General features: G+C 50.7%; 1 protein-coding gene across 2 annotated transcripts in view; it reads right to left on the minus strand.

Annotated features, from left to right (window-relative positions):
- The window catches only part of kif20a (kinesin family member 20A), a 91,718-nt gene that overhangs the window by 8,496 nt on the left and 61,357 nt on the right, over positions 1-21,865 (minus strand). For both annotated transcript variants that reach the window (XM_072511977.1, XM_072511976.1), the window contains exons 14-15: positions 21,689-21,839; positions 18,864-19,062 (exon numbers count right to left, since the gene is read on the minus strand). In XM_072511977.1, coding sequence (XP_072368078.1) covers positions 18,864-19,062; positions 21,689-21,839 — 350 coding nt within the window. The remainder of the gene's footprint in view (positions 1-18,863; positions 19,063-21,688; positions 21,840-21,865) is intronic.

A 21,865-nucleotide genomic window follows, 5' to 3' on the forward strand; every position in this document is an offset into this window, starting at 1 on the left:
GGACTAAAACTTCAATCCCAGTTAGGTTGTCTACACCGCCACAGGAGTCGGAACCCCCGGGACTCAACAGTTGAACTGTGAAGTAGGGTTTGCAATAAACAGGATCTGTTACCATTAAAATTACTATGCAAGGGGAAAAATAGGAATTAGTCAGGAATGTTCATTTCATTGAAGACTACAGTGAACAAAATAATAAGAGCAGGATGAGGCCATGCAGCCCATAGAGCCTGCTCCGCCATTCAGTGTGATCATGACTGATCCTCCATCTCAATGTCATACTCATTCTCTCCCATACCCTTTGGTGCCTTAGTGTCTATAAATCTATTTCATTTTTTCCCCCCAAATTTTAGAGTACCCAATTTGTTTTTCCAATTAAGGGCATCCACCTGCTCTGCACATCTTTTGGGTTGTGGGGGCGAAACCCACGCAGACATGGGGAGAATGTGCCAACTCCACATGGATAGTGACCCAGAGCCGGGATCGAACCTGGGACCTTGGCGCCGTGAGGCAGCAGTGCTAACCCACTGCGCCACCATGCTGCCCTAAATCTATTTAATTCTTAAATGTATTCAGTGACTTGGCCTCCACAGATTTCTATGGTAGAGAATTCTATAGGTTCGCCACCCTCTGAGTGAAGAAATTTCTTCTAATCTCAATTCTAAATGGCCTATTCTGTATCCCGAGTCTAGACCACCTGCCAGAGGAAACAACATCTGTCCAGTCTATACCAGCCCTGTCAGAATTTTATAGGTTTTTTAAAAATATATTATTAAAGTTTTCAAACACAATTTTTCCATAAGAGATAACACAATAACTAATAAGTAACATTATTTAAATAAAATAGTGAACTAGCAAAGTAACAAGAAATAGTGCTCCCCCCCCCCCCCCCCCCCCCCCCCCCCCCCCCTGGGCTGCTGCTGCTGACGATCTATTTTCCCTTAACGTTCCACGAGATAGTCAAGGAACGGTTGCCATCGCCTGGAGAACACCTGAACCGATCCTCTCAACGCAAACTTCATCCGTTCCAGTTTTAGGAACCCTGCCATGTCGTTTATCCAGGCCTCCACACCGGGGGGTTTCGCTTCCTTCCACATAAGTAAGATCCTTCGCCGGGCTACCAGGGACGCAAAGGCCAGAATATCGGCCTCTTTCGCCTCCTGATCTCCCGGCTCTTCCACTACCCCAAATATAGCTAACCCCCAGCCTGGCTTGACCCGGACCTTCACCACCTTTGAAATCACTCTTGCCACTCCCCTCCAGTACTCATCCAGTGCCGGACACGACCAGAACATGTGTGTGGTTCGCCGGGCTTCCCAAGCACCTCCCGCACCTGTCCTCCACTCCGAAGAACCTGCTCAGTCTTGCTCCCGTCATGTGTGCTCTGTGTAGAACCTTGAATTGTATCAGGCTAAGCCTGGGACACGAGGAAGAGGAATTTACCCTACTTAGGGCATCAGCCCACAGCCCCTCCTCAATCTCCTCCCCCAGCTCTTCCCATTTTCCTTTCAGCTCCTCTACCAGCGCCTCCCCCTCGTCTCCTGATATATTTCGGACACTTTGCCCTCCCGACCCATACCCCCGAAATCACTCTATCCTGGATCCCCTGTGGCGGGAGCAGCGGCAATTCCCTCACCTGTTGCCTCGTAAACGCCCTCACTTGCATATATCTAAAGATATTCCCCGGGGGCAACTCATACTTTTCCTCCAGCGCTCCCAGGCTCGCAAACTCCCCGTCAATAAACAAGTCTCTCAATCTCCTAATTCCTGCCCGATGCCAGCTCTGGAACCCTCCGTCCATCCTTCCTGGGACAAACCTATGGTTATTCCTGATCGGGGACCACACCGAGGCACCCGTCACCCCCCTATGTCGCCTCCATTGTCCCCAGATCCTTAAGGTTGCCACCACCACTGGGTTCGTGGTATACCTTTTCGGGGAAAGCAGTAGCGGCGCCGTCACCAGCGCCTTTAGGCTCGTTCCTTTACAGGACGCCATCTCCAGCCTCTTCCGCGCCGCCCCCTCTCCCTCCCTCATCCATTTGCAAACCATCGCCACATTGGCGGCCCAGTAATAGTCGTCCGGATTCGGCAACGCCAGTCCCCCTCTGTCCCTGCTGCGCTGCAGGAGCCCCCTCCTTACCCTCGGGGTCTTCCCTGCCCACACAAAACTCATAATACTCCTATCTATTTTCTTAAAAAAGGCCTTAGTGATCAAAATGGGGAGACATTGAAACACAAAAAGAAACCTTGGAAGGACCATCATCTTGACCGCCTGCACTCTGCCCGCCAGAGAGAGCGGCAGCATATCCCACCTCTTGAAATCCTCCTCCATCTGCTCCACCAGCCGCGTCAGATTAAGTTTGTGTAGAGTTCCCCAGCTCTTGGCGACCTGAATCCCCAAATATCGGAAGCTCCTTTCCACTCTCCTTAACGGCAGGGCGTCTATCCCTCTTCCCTGATCCCCGGGGTGTACTACGAAAAGCTCACTCTTCCCCATATTAAGCCTATATCCCAAAAAATCTCCAAACTCCCTCAATATCTGCATAACCTCTGTCATCCCCTCCACAGGATCCGCCACATACAGCAGTAGGTCATCTGCGTAGAGTGACACTCGATGTCCCTCTCCCCCTCTAACCACCCCCCTCCATTTCCTAGAGTCTCTCAACGCTATGGCCAGTGGTTCAATTGCCAGCGCGAACAGTAATGGGGACAGGGGGCACCCCTGCCTTGTTCCCCTATGTAACCGAAAATACTCCGATCTCTGCCAATTTGTGACTACACTTGCCACTGGGGCACCATAGAGGAGTTTGACCCAACTGACAAACCCCTCCCCGAACCCAAACCTCCTCAACACCTCCCACTCTACCCTATCGAATGCCTTCTCTGCATCCATCGCTACCACTATCTCTGCCTCCCCCTCCGCTGGGGGCATCATTATCACCCCAACAGCCGTCGCACGTTGACATTCAGTTGTCTCCCCTTTACAAACCCTGTCTGGTCTTCATGCACCACCCCCAGGACACAATCCTTGATCCTCGTCGCTAGCACTTTTTGCCAGCAACTTGGCGTCTACATTCAGGAGCGAGATAGGGCTATACGACCCGCATTGCAGCGGATCTTTATCCCGCTTCAGGATTAGTGATATCGTCGCCTCCGACATTGTCGGGGGTAGAGTCCCCCCTTCTGTGGCCTCGTTAAAGGTTCTCGCAGCAGCGGGGCCAACAAGTCCACACATTTCCTGTAAAACTCCACCGGGAACCCGTCTGGTCCCGGGGCTTCCCTGCCTGCATGTTCCCCAGCCCTTAGTCACCTCGTCCACCCCGATTGGCGCCCCCAGACCTGCCACCTCCTGCTCCTCCACCCTCAGGAACCTTAGTTGGTCCAGAAACTGTTGCATCCCCGCTTTTCCCTCCAGGGGTTGGGACCTATATAGCCTCTCATAAAAGGTCTTAAACACCTCATTTACCTTCCCTGCTCTCCGCTCCGTAGTTCCCGTTTCATCCCTGACTCCCCCATTTCCCTCACCGCTATCCTCTTATGAAGCTGGAGGGCCAGCAGCCGGCTCGCCTTTTCCCCATATTCGTATCTCATCCCCTGTGCCTTTGCCTTCCCTGTGGTCAGCAGGTCAAACTCCGTCTGAAGTCTTCGCCTCTCTCTATATAGTCCTTCATCCGGGGCCTCCGCATATCTTTTATCCACACTCAAAATCTCCCCACTAATCTCTCCCTTTCTTTGCCCTCTTTTTTTTTTCCTTCTGGGCTCTAATGGAGATCAGCTCTCCCCTAACCACCGCCTTCAGCGCTTCCCATACTACCCCCACCTGGACCTCACCATCATCATTGGCCTCCAGGTACCTCTCAATACATCCCCGCACCCTTCCACAGACCCCCTCATCCGCCAATAGTCCCACCTCCAGTCGCCAGAGTGGGCGCTGTTCCCTCTCCTCTCCTAGTTCCAGATCCACCCAGTGCGGGGCATGGTCTGAAACGGCTATGGCCGAATACTCCGTTCCTGCCACCCTCGAAATCAGTGCCCTGCTCAAAACAAAGAAATCTATCCGGGAGTATACCTTATGGACATGGGAGAAAAAGGAGAACTCTTTGGCCAACGGCCTGGCAAATCTCCACGGATCCACTCCCCCAATTTGCTCCATGAACCCCCTGAGCACCTTGGCCGCTGCCGGCCTTCTTCCGGTCCTGGATCTGGACCGATCTAACCCTGGATCCAGCACAGTACTGAAATCCCCCCATTACCAGGCTTCCCACCTCCAGGTCCGGGATACGTCCCAGCATCCGCTTCATAAATCCCGCGTCGTCCCAGTTCGGGGCATATACATTTACCAGCACGACCTCCCTTCCCTGCAATCTACCACTCACCATCACATATCTACCACCGTTGTCCACCACTATATTCCTAGCCTCGAACGACACCCGTTTCCCCACCAATATTGCCACCCCTCTATTTTTCGCGTCCAACCCTGAGTGGAACACCTGTCCCACCCATCCTTTCCTTAACCTAATCTGATCCGCCACCTTCAGATACGTCTCCTGAAGCATGATCACGTCTGCCTTCAGTCCTTAAGTGCGCGAAAACTCGGGCCCTCTTAATCGGCCCGTTTAGGCCTCTCACATTCCCGGCTGATCACGTGATTTGCCCCCCCCCCCCCCCCCCCCGCGCCGATTAAGCCTTAATCCTATTCTAGGCCAGTCCCCATCAGGTCCCGCGTACCCACCCGTTCCCCCAGGCGGCGCACTCCCGTCCCGACCACCTCTTCCCTTGCCAGCTCCCTCTCGTCCCAGCAGCAGCAACCCAGTTGACCCCCCCCCCCCCCACCGCGCTAGATCCCCATCTAGCATGGTTACTCCCCCCATGATGCTTCCGAAAGGCAGCTGACTCCAGCTCTCTCCTTGACCCCCCACTCCCAGTGTGTGTGGAACTCTCATCCTTCTTGCGCCTATCTTCCCGCCATCATCTCCCTAGCGCGGGAAAAAAACCACGCTTTCCTGGATCGGCCCCGCCCCCCATGGCGCAGCTTCCCCATCCCCCCCCTCAGTCCCTTTTTCCACATAGGTTTTATTTTCAACAAGTTCTATGTAATTGGCATCAGGCAACAAGACACACCTCCAGGAGGGACAGAAAAAAAACAAGTGTCAAACTACAAGTTTAATAAACTAGCATTAGTTTCCCAAAACATACAGGAAAAACAGTTTTGTTACAGCAAGTTTTCAAACAGTATTCAATGTTGGTGTAATGAAAAAGTGGTAATTCTATAATTGACTGCAATTACAATTTCTTAGATTTCTAAACTAAAAGGCTAGTTAACCACCAATGTTAATCCATCTGTGTATAGTGTGCATCTGTTGAAAGGAATTGAATTCCAGCTAGAGCAAACACGAGTAAGGCTTTGCAACTGCTGAGGACCCAGGCTAATGTTTGGAGGACATCGGTTCAAATCCCACGAAAGCAATTATTGGAATTTAAATTCAATTACATAATTGAAAGCTGGACTCAGTAATGGTGATCAGGAAGCTATCATTGGCTGTTGTAAAATTCATCTGGTTCACACAATGCTCTTCAGGGAAGGAAGTCTGCCATCCTCATCAGGTTTGGCTTTGGATGGGATTCCAGACTCATGTAGTTGACGTTTAACTGCTCTCAAGAGCAACTAGAGATAGGCAACAAATGCCAGCTTTTAGACCAGTCCCCCGTCCAGGTCCCGCGCACCCACCCGTCCCCCAGGCGGCGCACTCCCGTCCCGACCACCTCTCCCTTGCCAGCTCCCTCTCGTTCCCAGCAGCAGCAACCCAGTTGACCCCCCCCCCTCCACCGCACTAGATCCCCATCTAGCATGGTTACTCCCCCCATGATGGGGGGAGTATTTAGATTATTTTTGTGGGAAAAGGGAAAGGACAGCTCTCCTGGAATGCAAGATGGTACAAAGAGTAGCAAGGCAGCCATGATGGAGGAGTTAGGGCAACAATGGTGGCGCAGTGGGTAGAACTGCTGCCTCACGGCGCTGAGGTCCCAGGTTCGATCCCGGCTCTGAGTCACTGTCCGTGCGGAGTTTGTACATTCTCCCAGTGTTGCGTGGGTTTCGCCCCCACAACCCAAAGATGTGCAGGTTAGGTGGATTGGCCATGCTAAATTGCCCCTTAATTTGGAAAAAAATTGAGTACTCTAAATTTATTTAAAAATGTTTAAAAATGGAGGAGTTCAAAACTGGAGATTGATTGTTGTGCTACGTTCATTCAGACGCGGTACCCCCTACAAATGGCAGCCATGAGCAGGACCTGACAGCTGATATGTAGGTCAGTGTCTACTCTATGCCATCATTTCCGGTGGCGATCGCGAACGGAGCAGCCGCAGTAAGGTGCTCCTGCACAGCCACGAAATCACGGCTTGTTTTGGGGGGGGGGGGGGGGGGGGGGTTCCCAGGCAATTTTTTTTTTTTTTTTTTTTTTAATATAAATTTTTTTTATAAACTCTTTAGGCCCTGCAAATTCGGCCCTGCCCAGGCGCCAAAGCTCCGATCCAGAGCTGGCGAGGGAGAGAAAAAAAACAAAGGAAAGACTGGTCCCGGTGAGCTGCACATGGAGGAGGAGTGGGGATCGCTCAGAAACGGCCTGAAGGTCGGAGCACGGAGAGGATGACAAGAACAAAATAAGAATTTTTTTAATTCAGCCTTCCTTGTTCCTCTCCTGCAAATTTTTTTTAAAGAGAAAATCTTTTTTAAAGGGAAAAAGAAATTTCAAAAAAATAAATCCCTTGTTATAAAAAAAAATTGTTTTCTTTGGGGGGGGGGGGGGAAGAAACAAAACACTGGAAAAAAAAAATCTGTACCAAAACCCATGAAAAAGAGAGAAAGGCACAGACAGAAATATGCCTCCAAATTATAAATTGAGGGGGGGGGCGGCGAAATGTAAAAAGGAACAGCAGCGAAGGCAAAGGAAAAAAGCAGGAGCTGCGGCCACGCAGGCAGACGACCCCATGGGGCGAGGCGGAGGTTCAGGCGAATCAGGAAGCGGAAAAGCTGGCGAGCTGAGCAGCAACAGGACGCGGCGACGTGGGAAAAAAATCAGACGAAATCGAGCACGTGGGAAGGGAAGACCATAAGAGTGTACCAGGACATTGGAGCGGACCTGGCCAAAAGAAGGGCTGAATTCAACAGGGCCAAATCAGCACTCTACAAAAGTAATGTGAAATTTGGGATGCTATTCCCGGACAAATTCTGAGTAACATGAGGGGAAGGAGCTGTTTTTTAACACCCCAGCGGCAGCGGAGGAGTTTGTTAGAGCAAACAAACTGGGGGAGGGACAGCCACAACGGCCATCATGAAAAGCGAAGGGGATGGAAAAGAAAGGAAAAATCGGAACAAAGAGCAGCGGGCAGACCGCAAACAGACAATACGATCACGAACTGTACACGTGTTTGGTGCACTGTGCTAACCCGTCCCAGGGCTTGTTCCACCTCACAATGCAATGGAGGGGGGGGGGAGCGAAGCAAGGTGAATGAGGGTGAAAAAGGCGGACAGGAGGGCAAGACAAGGGCTAGCAAAAGGAAGGTAAAACAGGACCAGAGCAGGGCAAGTGCAGGGAGGGGGGCCACCATGCTAGCGAGGAGGGCTAACATGGGAGGGCAGGAAGAAAGGAGGGCCGCGGCACGCTTCTCAGGGGAGAGGGAGCGCCTGGCACAAAGAGAAGGGGGGGGAAAGAGGAACAGGGACTAAGGGGGGGGAGGGGGAGAAGAGTCGGGGGGAGAGCGCAAAACAAAAAAGAGAAGCAAAGGGAAGGGCGAGGTAGATAAGCAGCACGAACGCAGGCCTCGGCGGGCATGGAGCAGGGCGAGGAACCAAATTGGTGCCACAAACAGCCACTCGGGAGGGCTTCAGGACGAAGGGAGACCCTGGAGTGCAGGGGCGCAGCCACGTGGCGTACACACAGCTGCCGGCCATGGTGGGTGCCCCCTGGACAAAAGGAAAACCCGGAGCCCTGGGGCCCGACCTCATGGTGAGAGCGGTGACCGCGGCCATTTTGTACGGCCCCCAAACGAAGGGAAACCCCGGAGGGCAGGGGCACGTCCACCAGGTAAGTATGGGTGACCCCACAGGACCGGGGGGGGGGGGGGTTTAAAAAAAAAAAAAACCCCACCAGGATTGTTACCTGGAACGCAAGGGGTCTCAACGGCCCGGTCAAAAGATCCAAAGTCTTCACCCACCTAAGAAGCCTAAAAGCAGACATAATCTACCTACAAGAGACGCACCTGAGGGAGAAGGACCGACTGCTGGTAAGGAAGGGCTGGGTGGGACAGACATACCACTCATGCTACGGGACGAGGGGAGTAGCAATATTAATTAGTAAGGAGGATGAGGTTTACGGAAACCAAAACAGTCATGGACCCAGGGGGACGGTACGTCATGGTCAGCGGTGTCCTGGAAGGGGCACCAGTCGTACTGGTAAATGTGTACGCTCCCAACTGGGACGACACAGAATTCATAAAGAAGACCGTGGCAGAAATCCCCGATCTTGACACACCACACCGACTGATCATGGGGGGGGGGGGGGCTACTTCAACTGTATACAGGACCCACTGACCAACCGATCAAATCCCAGAGCAGGGAAAAAGACTGGCATGGCTAGGAAACTAGGAGCATTCGTGGAGCAGATGGGGGCGGTGGACCCATGGAGGTTCCTGCACCCGGGAGAGAAGGAATTTTCATACTTCTCACAAGTACACAAGGTATACATCCGTATCGACTTCTTTGCAGTGGGGAAATCGGTGCTTCCAGGGATCATGGGAACGGAATACTCTGCGATCGTCATCTCTGACCACGCTCCATGCTATATGGATGTGAGGTTGGAGACAGACCATGCCCAGCGCCCCACATGGAGGCTGGACTCAGATCTCCTGGCCGACAAGGCCTTCTGTCAGAAAACATTGCAGGCCATAGGCGACTACGTGAGTAACAACCAAAACGGGGAGGTTTCACCCTCCACATTCTGGGAGGCACTGAAGGCCTGATTAGAGGAGAGATCATAGCCTACAAGGCAAGCAGAGATAGGGAAGAGAGGGTGGCCAGGCAACAACTGGTGTACTCCATCCTGGAAGTCAATAGAAAATGCTCCGAGGCCCCGACCATAGAGCTGCTGGCGGAGAAAAAAAGCTGCAAATGGACTTTAACCTGCTATCCACGAGGAAAGTCCACGGGGGACCTTCTACGAACACTGAGACCAGGCTGGCCGCCTATTGGCTCACCAGCTGAGAAAGCAGGCAGCCACAAGGGAAATAGTGCAGGTAAAGGATAGCAGAGGCAGACTGGTAACAGAACCAAAGGAGGTCAATCGGGCATTTGAGACCTTCTACCGGGGACTGTACACCTCCGGGACCCCCAACGAGGACGCGGGGATGAAACGGTTCCTAGATGGACTGGAACTACCAGTTGTGGGGGAAGACAGACGGGTGGAGCTGGAAGCACCAATAGACCTGGGAGAAATCATGGAGAGCATCAGCTCCATGCAGGCGGGGAAGGCACTGGGACCCGATGGGTTCCCGGCAGACTTCTACAAAAGATTTGCAACAGTCCTGGCCCCACACCTAAGGGACATGTTCGCAGACTCACTGGCAAGGGGCACCCTGCCCCCAACGCTAGCGCAGGCCACAAGTTCACTGATACCCAAAAAAGATAAAGACCTGACGGAATGTGGATCATACAGACCCATTTCACTGCTGAATGTGGATGCGAAAATACTCGCAAAGATCCTGGCCAGAAGGCTGGAGGGCTGTGTACCAGAGGTAGTCGCAGAGGACCAAACGGGCTTTGTCAAGGGTAAGCAGCTCACAGCGAACATCAGGCGACTGCTGATTGTAATAATGACCCCCTCTGGGGAGTGAACACCAGAGGTGATCGTCTCCCTGGACGCAGAAAAGGCCTTCGACAGAGTCAAATGGAAATACCTCCTCGAGGTACTGGAACGGTTTGGGCTAGGAGCAGGGTTCACCGCCTGGGTGAAGCTCCTGTACAATGCTCACAAAGCGGGACTTCCGGGTGCGGCGATGACCAGCTGAGTCGCACGTTTCGGCAGCTCCCGGTGAAACGGACTTTTGGGCTCTTGATAGGAGCCCCAACGGCAATTTTGACGGCTAAAAACACTGTGCGGTAAACCAGAAGGGAATCCCCCCTGGACACGGATGAAAAAAGGAGAAAGTGGCCGGATTGCAGTGGATCCTTTAGAACAGCGGCAAGGAAGGCAAGCAAAAACCAAGATGGCGTCGGAAGGTGGCAGTTTAACATGGGGCCCTGAACAACAAGAGTTCTTGAAATGCTGTGTGGAAGAGCTCAAAAAGGAAATGAAGAAAGAGCTGTTGGCCCCGATATTACAGGCGATTGAAGGGCTAAAGGAGGAACAAAAAACCCAGGAGCGGGAGCTTCGGGTCGTGAAGGCAAAGGCAGCCGAGAATGAGGACGACATACAGGGCCTGGTGGTGAAGACGGAGACGTATGAGGCACATCAGAAACGATGTGTGGAAAGGTTGGAGGCACTGGAGAACAACGCAAGGAGGAACAACCTGAGGATTCTTGGTCTTCCTGAAGGTGTGGAGGGAGCGGACGTCGGGGCATATGTGAGCACGATGCTGCACTCGTTAATGGGAGCAGAGGCCCCGGCGGTTCGTTGGAGGTGGAGGGAGCATACCGAGTGATGGCGCGAGGGCCGAGAGCAGGAGAAATTCCCAGAGCCATAGTGGTGAGATTCCTCCGTTTTAAGGATAGAGAAATGGTCCTTAGATGGGCAAAGAAAACTCGGAGCAGTAAATGGGGAGAACGCGGTGATCCGCGTTTATCAAGACTGGAGTGCGGAGGTGGCGAGAAGGAGGGCGAGCTTTAATCGGGCCAAGGCGGTGCTTCATAAAAAGAAGATAAAATTTGGAATGCTGCAACGGCAAGACTGTGGGTCACATATCGAGGGAGGCACCACTACTTTGAGACGGCGGATGAAGCGTGGACTTTTATTGTGGAAGAAAAACTGGAATGAGCGGGTTATTAAAAAGAACGTTTGAACAAAGTGGTGGGGCGAATGTGGGGGGCAAAGAGGGGGGTTAAAAAGGGGGGGAAAGAGGAGTTTTATGTACTAATCCTGCGATGTGGTAAACTTTTCTCTCTCCCACAGGTGGTGATGGGGGGAGGAGGGGAGGTGGAGGAGATGGGCCGTTGGCCATTGGGGGCGGGGCCAAGGGAGAAGCGCGGGCTTGGTTCCCGCGCTATGATAATCATGGCGGGAATAGAGAAGCAGGAAGGAGGGGGCGTCGCATGGTGCGAGCCGAGGTCATGGGGGGAAGCCGAGGTCGGCCAGAGTTTGCTGACTTCTGGGAGCAACATGGGGGGAGTAATTACGCTAGCGGGGGATCTAGCGGGGGGGGGGGGGGGGGGGGGGGGGGAAGCAGGGAATTACTGGGTTGCTGCTGCTGGGGAGAGGGGGAGCTGATATGGGAGGGGATGGGCGGGGGGGGCACCGCCTGGGGGAGATACAGCTGCGTGGGAACGGGTGAGGAGCTGGAAAAAGGGATGGCTAATCGACAAGGGGGGGGGGTAGGAAGCCCCCAACCCTGCTGATCACGTGGAACGTGAGAGGGCTCAACGGGCCGATAAAGAGGGCACGGGTACTCGCACACCTTAAGAAACTTAAGGCAGATGTGGTTATGTTTACAGGAAACGCACCTGAAACTGATAGACCAGGTTAGGCTACGCAAAGGATGGGTGGGGGCAGGTGTTCCATTCGGGGCTAGGTGCGAAAAACAGGGGGGTGGCTATATTAGTGGGGAAGCGGGTAATGTTCGAGGCAAAGACTATAGTGGCGGATAACGGGGCAGATACGTGATGGTGAGTGGCAAATTACAGGGGAGACGGTGGTTTTGGTAAACGTATATGCCCCGAACTGGGATGATGCCAATTTATGAGGCGGATGCTAGGACGCATTCCGGACCTAGAGATGGGAAAGCTGATAATGGGGGGAGATTTTAATACGGTGTTGGAACCAGGGCTGGATAGGTCGAAGTCCAGGACTGGAAGGAGGCCGGCAGCAGCCAAGGTACTTAAAGATTTTATGGAGCAGATGGGAGGTGTAGACCCGTGGAGATTTAGCAGACCTAGGAGTAAGGAGTTCTCGTTTTTCTCCTATGTCCATAAAGTCTACTCCGCGAATAGACTTTTTTGTGCTGGGAAGGGCGTTGATCCCGAAGGGGAGGGGAACGGAGTATACGGCTATAGCCATTTCGGATCACGCTCCACACTGGGTAGACTTGGAGATAGGGGAGGAAACAGGAGGGCGCCCACCCTGGAGAATGGACATGGGACTAATGGCAGATGAGGGGGTGTGTCTAAGGGTGAGGGGGTGCATTGAAAAGTACTTGGAACTCAATGATAATTGGGAGGTCCAGGTGGGAGTGGTCTGGGAGGCGTTGAAGGCGGTGGTTAGAGGGGAGCTGATATCAATAAGGGCACATAAAGGGAAGCAGGAGAGTAAGGAACGGGAGCGATTGCTGCAAGAACTTTTGAGGGTGGACAGACAATATGCGGAAGTACCGGAGGAGGGACTGTACAGGGAAAGGCAAAGGCTACATGTAGAATTTGACTTGCTGACTACAGGCACTGCAGAGGCACAATGGAGGAAGGCACAGGGTGTACAGTACGAATATGGGGAGAAGGCGAGCGGGTTGCTGGCACACCAATTGAGGAAAAGGGGAGCAGCGAGGGAAATAGGGGGAGTGAGGGATGAGGAAGGAGAGATGGAGCGGGGAGCGGAGAGAGTGAATGGAGTGTTCAAGACATTTTATAAAAAATTATATGAAGCTCAACCCCCAGATGGGAGGGAGAGAATGATGGGCTTCTTGGATCGGCTGGAATTTCCCAAGGTGGAAGAGCAGGAAAGGGTGGGACTGGGAGCACAGATCGAGGTAGAAGAAGTGGTGAAAGGAATTAGGAGCATGCAGGCGGGAAAGGCCCCGGGACCGGATGGATTCCCAGTCGAATTCTATAGAAAATATGTGGACTTGCTCGCCCCGGTATTGACAAGGACCTTTAATGAGGCAAAGGAAATGGGACAACTGCCCCCGACTATGTCTGAAGCAACGATATCGCTTCTCTTAAAGAAGGAAAAGGACCCGCTACAATGCGGGTCCTATAGACCTATTTCCCTCCTAAATGTAGATGCCAAGATCCTGGCCAAGGTAATGGCAATGAGAATAGAGGAATGTGTCCCGGGGGTGGTCCACGAGGACCAAACTGGGTTTGTGAAGGGGAGACAGCTGAACACGAATATACGGAGGCTGTTAGGGGTAATGATGATGGCCCCACCAGAGGGGGAAACGGAGATAGTAGTGGCAATGGATGCCGAGAAAGCATTTGATAGAGTGGAGTGGGATTATTTGTGGGATGTGTTGAGGAGATTTGGTTTTGGAGAGGGGTATGTTAGATGGGTGCAGCTGTTGTATAGGGCCCCAATGGCGAGCGTGGTCACGAATGGACGGGGATCTGCATATTTTCGGCTCCATAGAGGGACAAGGCAGGGATGCCCTCTGTCCCCATTATTGTTTGCACTGGCGATTGAGCCCCTGGCGATAGCGTTGAGGGGTTCCAAGAAGTGGAGGGGAGTATTTAGAGGAGGAGAAGAACACCGGGTATCTTTGTATGCGGACGATTTGCTACTATACGTGGCAGACCCGGCGGAGGGGATGCCAGAAATAATGCGGATACTTGGGGAGTTTGGGGATTTTTCAGGGTATAAATTGAACATGGGGAAAAGTGAGTTGTTTGTGGTGCATCCAGGGGAGCAGAGTAGAGAAATAGAGGACCTACCGTTGAGGAAGGTAACAAGGGACTTTCGTTACCTGGGGATCCAGATAGCCAAGAATTGGGGCACATTGCATAGGTTAAATTTAACGCGGTTGGTGGAACAAATGGAGGAGGATTTCAAGAGATGGGATATGGTATCCCTGTCACTGGCAGGGAGGGTGCAGGCGGTTAAGATGGTGGTCCTCCCGAGATTCCTCTTTGTGTTTCAGTGCCTCCCGGTGGTGATCACGAAGGCTTTTTTTAAAAGGATTGAAAAGAGCATCATGGGTTTTGTGTGGGCCGGGAAGACCCCGAGAGTGAGGAAGGGATTCTTACAGCGTAGCAGGGATAGGGGGGGGCTGGCACTACCGAGCCTAAGTGAGTATTATTGGGCCGCTAATATTTCAATGGTGAGTAAGTGGATGGGAGAGGAGGAGGGAGCGGCGTGGAAGAGATTAGAGAGGGCGTCCTGTAGGGGGACTAGCCTACAGGCTATGGTGACAGCCCCATTGCCGTTCTCACCGAGGAACTACACCACAAGCCCGGTGGTGGTGGCTACACTGAAGATTTGGGGACAGTGGAGACGGCATAGGGGAAAGACTGGAGCCTTGGGGGGGTCCCCGATAAGAAACAACCATAGGTTTGCCCCGGGGGGAATGGATGGGGGATATGGAATGTGGCAAAGAGCAGGAATAACGCAACTGAAAGATCTGTTTGTGGATGGGAAGTTCGCGAGTCTGGGAGCGCTGACCGAGAAATATGGGTTGCCCCAAGGGAATGCATTCAGGTATATGCAACTGAGGGCTTTTGCGAGGCAACAGGTGAGGGAATTCCCGCAGCTCCCGACACAAGAGGTGCAGGACAGAGTGATCTCAAAGACATGGGTGGGGGATGGTAAGGTGTCAGATATATATAGGGAAATGAGGGACGAAGGGGAGACTATGGTAGATGAACTAAAAGGGAAATGGGAAGAAGAGCTGGGGGAGGAGATCGAGGAGGGGCTGTGGGCAGATGCCCTAAGCAGGGTAAACTCGTCGTCCTCGTGTGCCAGGCTAAGCCTGATTCAGTTTAAGGTATTACACAGGGCGCATATGACTGGAGCACGGCTCAGTAAATTTTTTGGGGTGGAGGATAGGTGTGCGAGGTGCTCGAGAAGCCCAGCGAATCATACCCATATGTTTTGGTCATGCCCGGCACTACAGGGGTTTTGGATGGGGGTGACAAAGGTGCTTTCAAAAGTAGTGGGGGTCCGGGTCGAACCAAGCTGGGGGTTGGCTATATTTGGAGTTGCACAAGAGCCGGGAGTGCAGGAGGCGAGAGAGGCCGATGTCTTGGCCTTTGCGTCCCTAGTAGCCCGGCGCAGGTTATTGCTAATGTGGAAAGAAGCCAAGCCCCCGGGGGTGGAGACCTGGATAAATGACATGGCGGGGTTTATGAAGCTAGAGCGGATTAAGTTCGTCCTAAGGGGGTCGGCTCAAGGGTTCACCAGGCCGGTGGCAACCGTTCGTCGAATACCTCGCAGAAAGATAGATGGAATGGAAAAAAGAAGGCAGCAGCAGCAGCCCAGGATCTGGGGGGGGGGGGGGGGGGGGGGAGGAACCAGAAGGACTCTCAGGGTTGTTAATATATACTGTATAATATGAATAGGTCGTTGCTACAGATAATTATATATTGGACTGTTAAATTATATTTTTGGAGAGTGTTACTTGTGATAAGGCAGTTGCCAATTAGGGTTAGTTTTCATTTTTGTTATTTATTATTTATTCATTTTTTGTTTATAAAATAGGTCATTGCTATTTGTGTTGTTATAATATTGTGTAAAGGATGCACAATGTACTGTGTTGGTTGACCAAAGATTTTCAATAAAGTATTTATATAAAAAAAAAAAATGTTCACAAAGCGAACGTCCGAACTAACACCACCAGCTCTAAATACCTCCAGCTGCAGAGGGGAACAAGACAGGGCTGCCCCCTGTCCCCACTCTTGTTCGCGCTAGCCATTGAACCCCTGGCGATAGCCCTGTGGGACGTGAAAAGCTGGAAGGGAATCCGGAGAGGAGACAGAGAGCACAGAGTCTCACTCTATGCAGAAGACCTGTTCCTCTATGTCTTGAAGCCACAGGAGGTACTGAAGGCAATACTGCAAATGCTGAAAGAGTTTGGAACCTTCTCGGGGTACAATCTTAACCTGGGCAAAAGCGAGGCATTCCCAGTGAACCCAAACGGGGGAGGGAGAGAGCTGGAGGGGCTCCCATTCAAAACAGCCCAGAACAGATTCCGCTACCTGGGGATCCAGATAACCAGAGACTGGACACAGATCCACAAGTGGAACCTGACCAGCCTGGTGAAGGAAGTAAGAAAAGACCTTCAAAAGGTGGGGCTCACTCCCACTCTCCCTGGCGGGGAGAGTGCAGACGATGAAGATGAACGTATTGCCAAGGTTCCTCTTCCTGTTTAGATCCATTCCGATCTTCATCCCCAAGGCCTTTTTCCAAAACGTAGACAGTCTAATCATGGCATTTGTGTGGGGGGGGTAAGAACCAGAGAATCCCAAAACAGACACTGCAAAGAAGGAAAATCAAAGGGCAACAACAGCAGAAAGTGTGAGGGGATGGTTACAAGAACCCGACAGATTGGGTACAAATGGAGGAGGCATCCTGGAAAGGAATGACCCTCCGGGCCCTGGCTACAGCAGCACTCCCATCCCCCTCAACAAGATACACAACAAGCCCAGTCGTAGCGGCCACGCTGAGAACATAGACCCAGTTCAGACAACACCCAGCTCAGACAACACTTCGGGATAACTAAAATGTCCCCCATGGCCCCCCCATCTGCGGCAATCACAGATTCTCCCCAGCCATGCTAAATACCACCTTCAAAAGATGGAGGCGGGACAGGGGCACATTGACAGTTGGGGACCTCTACGTAGGGCACAGGCTGGCGACACTAGACGAACTGACGAGGAAGTGGAGGCTAGCAAAAGGACAGGAACTGAGACATCTCCAAATAAAACACTTCCTCCACAAAGAGACAGTGGGGTACCCTGGGGCCCCAGAAACCACACTACTAGAGGACCTGATAGGCACAAGCAACGGGAAGAGGGGACTATGTGGGAAAATATACGGACAGCTACTGGACAGAGTCCGGACTCCACTGGATGAGATCAGACAAAAATGGGAGGACGAACTGGGGACAGAGGTAGGATGGGGGCTCTGGAGCGAAGCACTGAGTAGGGAGAACTCCTCCACCTCCTGCGCAAGGCTAAGCCGAATGCAGCTCTCAGTGGTGCACAGAGCGCACCTGACCAGAACCCAAGTGAGCAGGTTCTTCCCGGAGGTGGAGGACAAATGTGAGCGGTGCCAGAGGGGCCCGGCCAACCACACCCACATGTTTTGGGCTTGCCCCAAGCTTGCTGGGCTCTGGACAACCTTCTCCGAGGCAATGTCCAAGGTTGTGGGGGTGAGGGTGAAGCCATGCCCAATAGTGGCAATCTTCAGGGTATCGGAGCAGTCAGAGCTACACATGGGGGAGGGGGCCAATACCCTTGCTTTCGCTTCCCTAATCGCACGTTGGAGAATCCTGCTCAACTGGCGATCGGCAGCACCACCCACAGCTGCAGACTGGCTCACTGACCTCTCGGAATTTCTCCACCTGGAAAAGATTAAGTACGCCACCCGAGGGTCAGAGGAAGGCTTCCTGGATACTTGAGGGCAGTTTGTCGGCCTGTTCCAAAACCTGTTCGAGGCCAACAATGAGGAGTAACCTAATAAAACCAAAAAAGACTGCGCAACCCCGGGGGGGGGGGGGGGGGGGGGGGGGAAGAGAGAGAGACGGAAGGAAGACAGGGAAACCTCGAGAGATTATTCTACTCTGTCCGGAAAATTAAAGAAAAAGCACAGCCAAAGCCGGGGGGGGGGGACCATAGACCGATCCAGAGGGCAATGAAAGGCACGTAGGGTTAGTTAAACAAAGGACAAACTAAACCTCTGTATAATAAAGGAAATTAGCACAGGCGAGAAAAATGTGATGTGTATATACAACTGTTTATAAATATGAGAAATGCCAATAAAAAGATTTTATTTTTAAAAAAACTCCATGGCATCATACAGCTATGTAAATAACATAAAGCCAACACGTCTGAGCCAAGGGACTGCAAGGACACTGCAGGTCTATCCAGGATGTAGATACAAAACCACAGTTTCAACTTTAAATCTTGAAGGGGCTGGACATTGAGCAAGTGACTGAGCAAGTAACTGATGACATGCTTTAGTAAAGTTTAGCTCATTCAGCTCAATCCTTTTTTAAATCCCATACCTCCCCTGCCCCCACCCTGACTTTACATTTCTCCCCCCACTGACTTTACATGATGTTCAAAATAAAAACTAAATTAAAACTGATTTTTGCAACATCAGGTGTGCATTTCATGGCTTCAGGCCAGCCTGGGGGTCCATGTGGGTGCCAGAATAGTTACTACAGGATAAAAGGTCTACAGCAATGTTTGTTTGTTTTTAATTTAGAGCACCCAATTATTTTTTTCTCAATTAAGTGGCAATTTAGTGTGGCCAATCCACCTAATCTGCAGTGGACACAGGAAGAATGTGCAAATTATACTGCAAATTGCCATTGGACAGTTGGTGCACCCCTTCAGTACGGCCTGCCCAATCAGTCAGAGCTTCCTCATCCACTACATCCATACGATTGATACTGTTCAGCAGGTCTGCTAGCCCAGGCGGTACCTGCTCCCACTAATGACGTTCTCTAGGGAGGAAATCCTTGTTCAGTTGTTGAGTTTGAAATCCTTTCATCTCTTAGTCTTACTGAATATTTAGTTTCAATAGTTGGGCAGTCTTGAATGCTGCAATTATTGGTTGTCAATTAACACTGTCCTAATTAAAATGCTCCACAATTGCTTTGAAAAATATTTTTGAACAGAGGAAACACCAAGAACAGCAATAACCACAAATAAAATATATTTTAGGTTGAGCTCCCTTCATTTCTCTCAATCTATTATCTACAGAGATCATGCTAGTCCAAGGAGCACTCACCTTCTGCACTGGTCGCTGCTTCTACTTTGATTTGCTCCAGTTCAGTTTTTACATTTACCAGTTCCAGTTTCAGATTGTGCAGTTCATCACTAAGTTTTGTGTTGGCCAAGCGAGCAGACTGTCGTGTCGGCCGGCCAGCAGACTTTCTCTCAGCCTTCAACTGCTGAATAGTTGCCTCCAGTTCTCGGATTTTCTGCGACTTGGAGCAGGAAAAAACAAATCTCTCAAAATAAAAGGCTGAACCAAGGAGCCAAGAGTGTTCGTCTAAGAGTATAAAAACAGGCATCCCAATTGGGAATGCAGAATTGATCAAGAGATCTCGTTTCTGATAAAGAAACGTAATTGTTCTCGATCTTAATTTCAGAGCAGAATTTCTTGTTATTTTTTGCGAAGTTTTCACTTGCCAAGAATTATGTTTCGACCCATTTTTATTGGAAAGAATTAATTTGAGGGGAAAAGTCTAGCTCACTCAAGCACTTAATTATGAAGGTCAGGCACAATTTCAAAATCTCAGGTGGTGTGTGCAAGGTATAGTGATAACAGGGGGGGGAAAAGAGAAAAGTGTATAAGGAAACTTGTGCAGTTTCCAAGGGGCCTGTTCGATGAAAACAAAGGAGCAGTGGGAGAAGAAAAACAGCTGTGGTGATTGTAAAATTATAAATGTCACCATAGTCCCAGAGGATGCTCTCCCCTTTGAGAGCTGACTAGCAGTGATTTAACCGGAGGGTCACCACACCACAGGTTGAGAAGGCGGGGGCTTCATGAATAACTTCAGCTGGTTCGGGAATCACTCCACACCATGAAACAGCCATCCAGCCAACTGAGCTCATACCACCTGGCTTCCACCGAGCAGCACCCCCCCCCCGCCATGCAGCAGGATGCTCGTTTCCTGCATGCAACTTGCTGGTGGCATGTTAATGACGTCAGTCTCAAAACAGACCTACCAACCAACCAATGAGTTAAAATCTGCCAAGTAGTTTTAGTCTGAGCAGATTCACACTGATGAGTCGCATACAAACACACTCAATAGAAGTAGACCATTCGGCCCCTCAAGCCATCTCCACCATTCAATAAAATCTTGGCTGATCAGTTTGGGTTTTGATATCTACATTCCCATCTACCGCAGATAACCTTTGATTCCCTTGCATAATAGGGATCTATTTACCTCTGCCTTAAACATATTCAGTGATCCCACTTCCACAGTCTTTTGAGGCAGTGTTCCAAAGTCACACAAACTTCCAAGAGAAAAAAAAAAGGTTCCTTATCTGTCCTAAAATGGTGATCCCTAATTTTAACAGAGTGCCCCTTAGTTCTGGACTCCCCCACAAGAGGAGACATACTTTCCAAATCTATCCTGTCAATGCTGTTCAGGATCTTAGCAAGTCACTGCTCACTCTTCTCGACTCCAGTGGAAACAAATCCAGCCTGTCCAATCTTTCCATATAAGACAACCCGCTCATTCAAAGTATCTATCTAGTAAATCTCCTCTGAATCGCTTCCAAAGCATTTACATCCTTCCTCAAACAGGGAGATCAAAACTGCACACAGTATTTGAGATGCAGTCTCACTAAAGTCCTGTTCATAGAATCAGAATGCACAATGCATGAGGCCGTTCGGCCCATCGAGTCCGCACCGGCCCTTGGAAAAAGCACCCTACTTAAGCCCACACCTCCACCCGATCCCCATAGCCCTACCTCACCTTTTTGGAACTATGGGCAATTTAGCATGGCCAATCCACCTAGCCTGCACATCTTTGGACTGTGGGAGGAAACCGGAGCACCCAGAGGAAACCCACGCACACACGGGGAGGATGTGCACACTCCACACAGACAGTGACCCAAGCCGAATCGAACCTGGGACCCTGGAGCTGTGAAGCAATTGTGCTATCCACAATGTTACCGTGCTGCCCTACGTGCTATATCTGCTGCCAGTCTGATGCATGCTTTCCAGAATCTAGGGAATTTGGGAAAATTATCAAAGCACCTACTATTTAATGAGCCTAATGATCTCCTACGATGGAGTCCACCTGGACCCAGAGACTTATCAGCTCAGAGCTTCATCAGAGTTTGTTCAGAATCACTTCCCTAGCGATTCTAATTTTACCAAGTTCCCCTCTCCTCTCTACCTCTGATTTACCGCTATTACAGGAATTCTTTTGGATCCTCTTATAGTGAAGACAGAAACAAAATTTGTTAATTTAATGCACTATTTCCTTATTCTATTATTATCTCCCCATTCTCGCTCTCTAAAGGACCAACATTCTTACTTTTCCTGCTTTAGGGGCTGGTTTAGCACAGTGGGCTAAACAGCTGACTTGTAATGCAGAACAATGCCAGCAGCGCAGTTCAATTCCCGTACCGGCCTCCCCGAACAGGCACCGGAATGTGGCGACTAGGGGCTTTTCACAGTAACTTCATTGAAGCCTACTGGTGACAATAAGCGATTATTATTATTATTACTACATACTTGTAGAAACAAATTAATTCAAACTTCCAGTTTTTCCTTAAATGGTATCCATCCACACAAGTGGAATACACTTTTCTACATATCTTCTACAAAAGGAAATATAGCTTCACAGGCTTCCCAAAGGAAAGTCTCCCTATTAAAAAGTGCTAATATATTGGGAACATTGCAAGACTGACAATCAGTTGAAGATATTCTGGGATTGTAAGCCCTGTAAACAACCTAATCAATTCCAAGTCTGTACATTTGTTGTTTTCCTTTTGCCTGTTTCCTCGTTGCTGCACAAATCAAAATAGGATCTTTTGCTTCTCAGGATTATTCGAAACATCATAATATTAGGAATTAAAAGAGATATTTCTTACCATTGCTTTACCATCACACATTTCATCACCAGAATCATCAGAATCCTCCTCGGAGGATAGTTGATAATAGATTTTCACATACTCTTGATAGTTTTTCATCTTTGCTTCAAAGGCATCTTCTAGACTATCTTTTTGTTCCTCAAGCTGCTCTCTGAAAAGTAAGCAAACAGTTGAATT

This window comes from Scyliorhinus torazame, chromosome 7 (genome assembly GCF_047496885.1).
Source record: "Scyliorhinus torazame isolate Kashiwa2021f chromosome 7, sScyTor2.1, whole genome shotgun sequence".
In the NCBI taxonomy this organism is placed as follows: domain Eukaryota; kingdom Metazoa; phylum Chordata; class Chondrichthyes; order Carcharhiniformes; family Scyliorhinidae; genus Scyliorhinus; species Scyliorhinus torazame.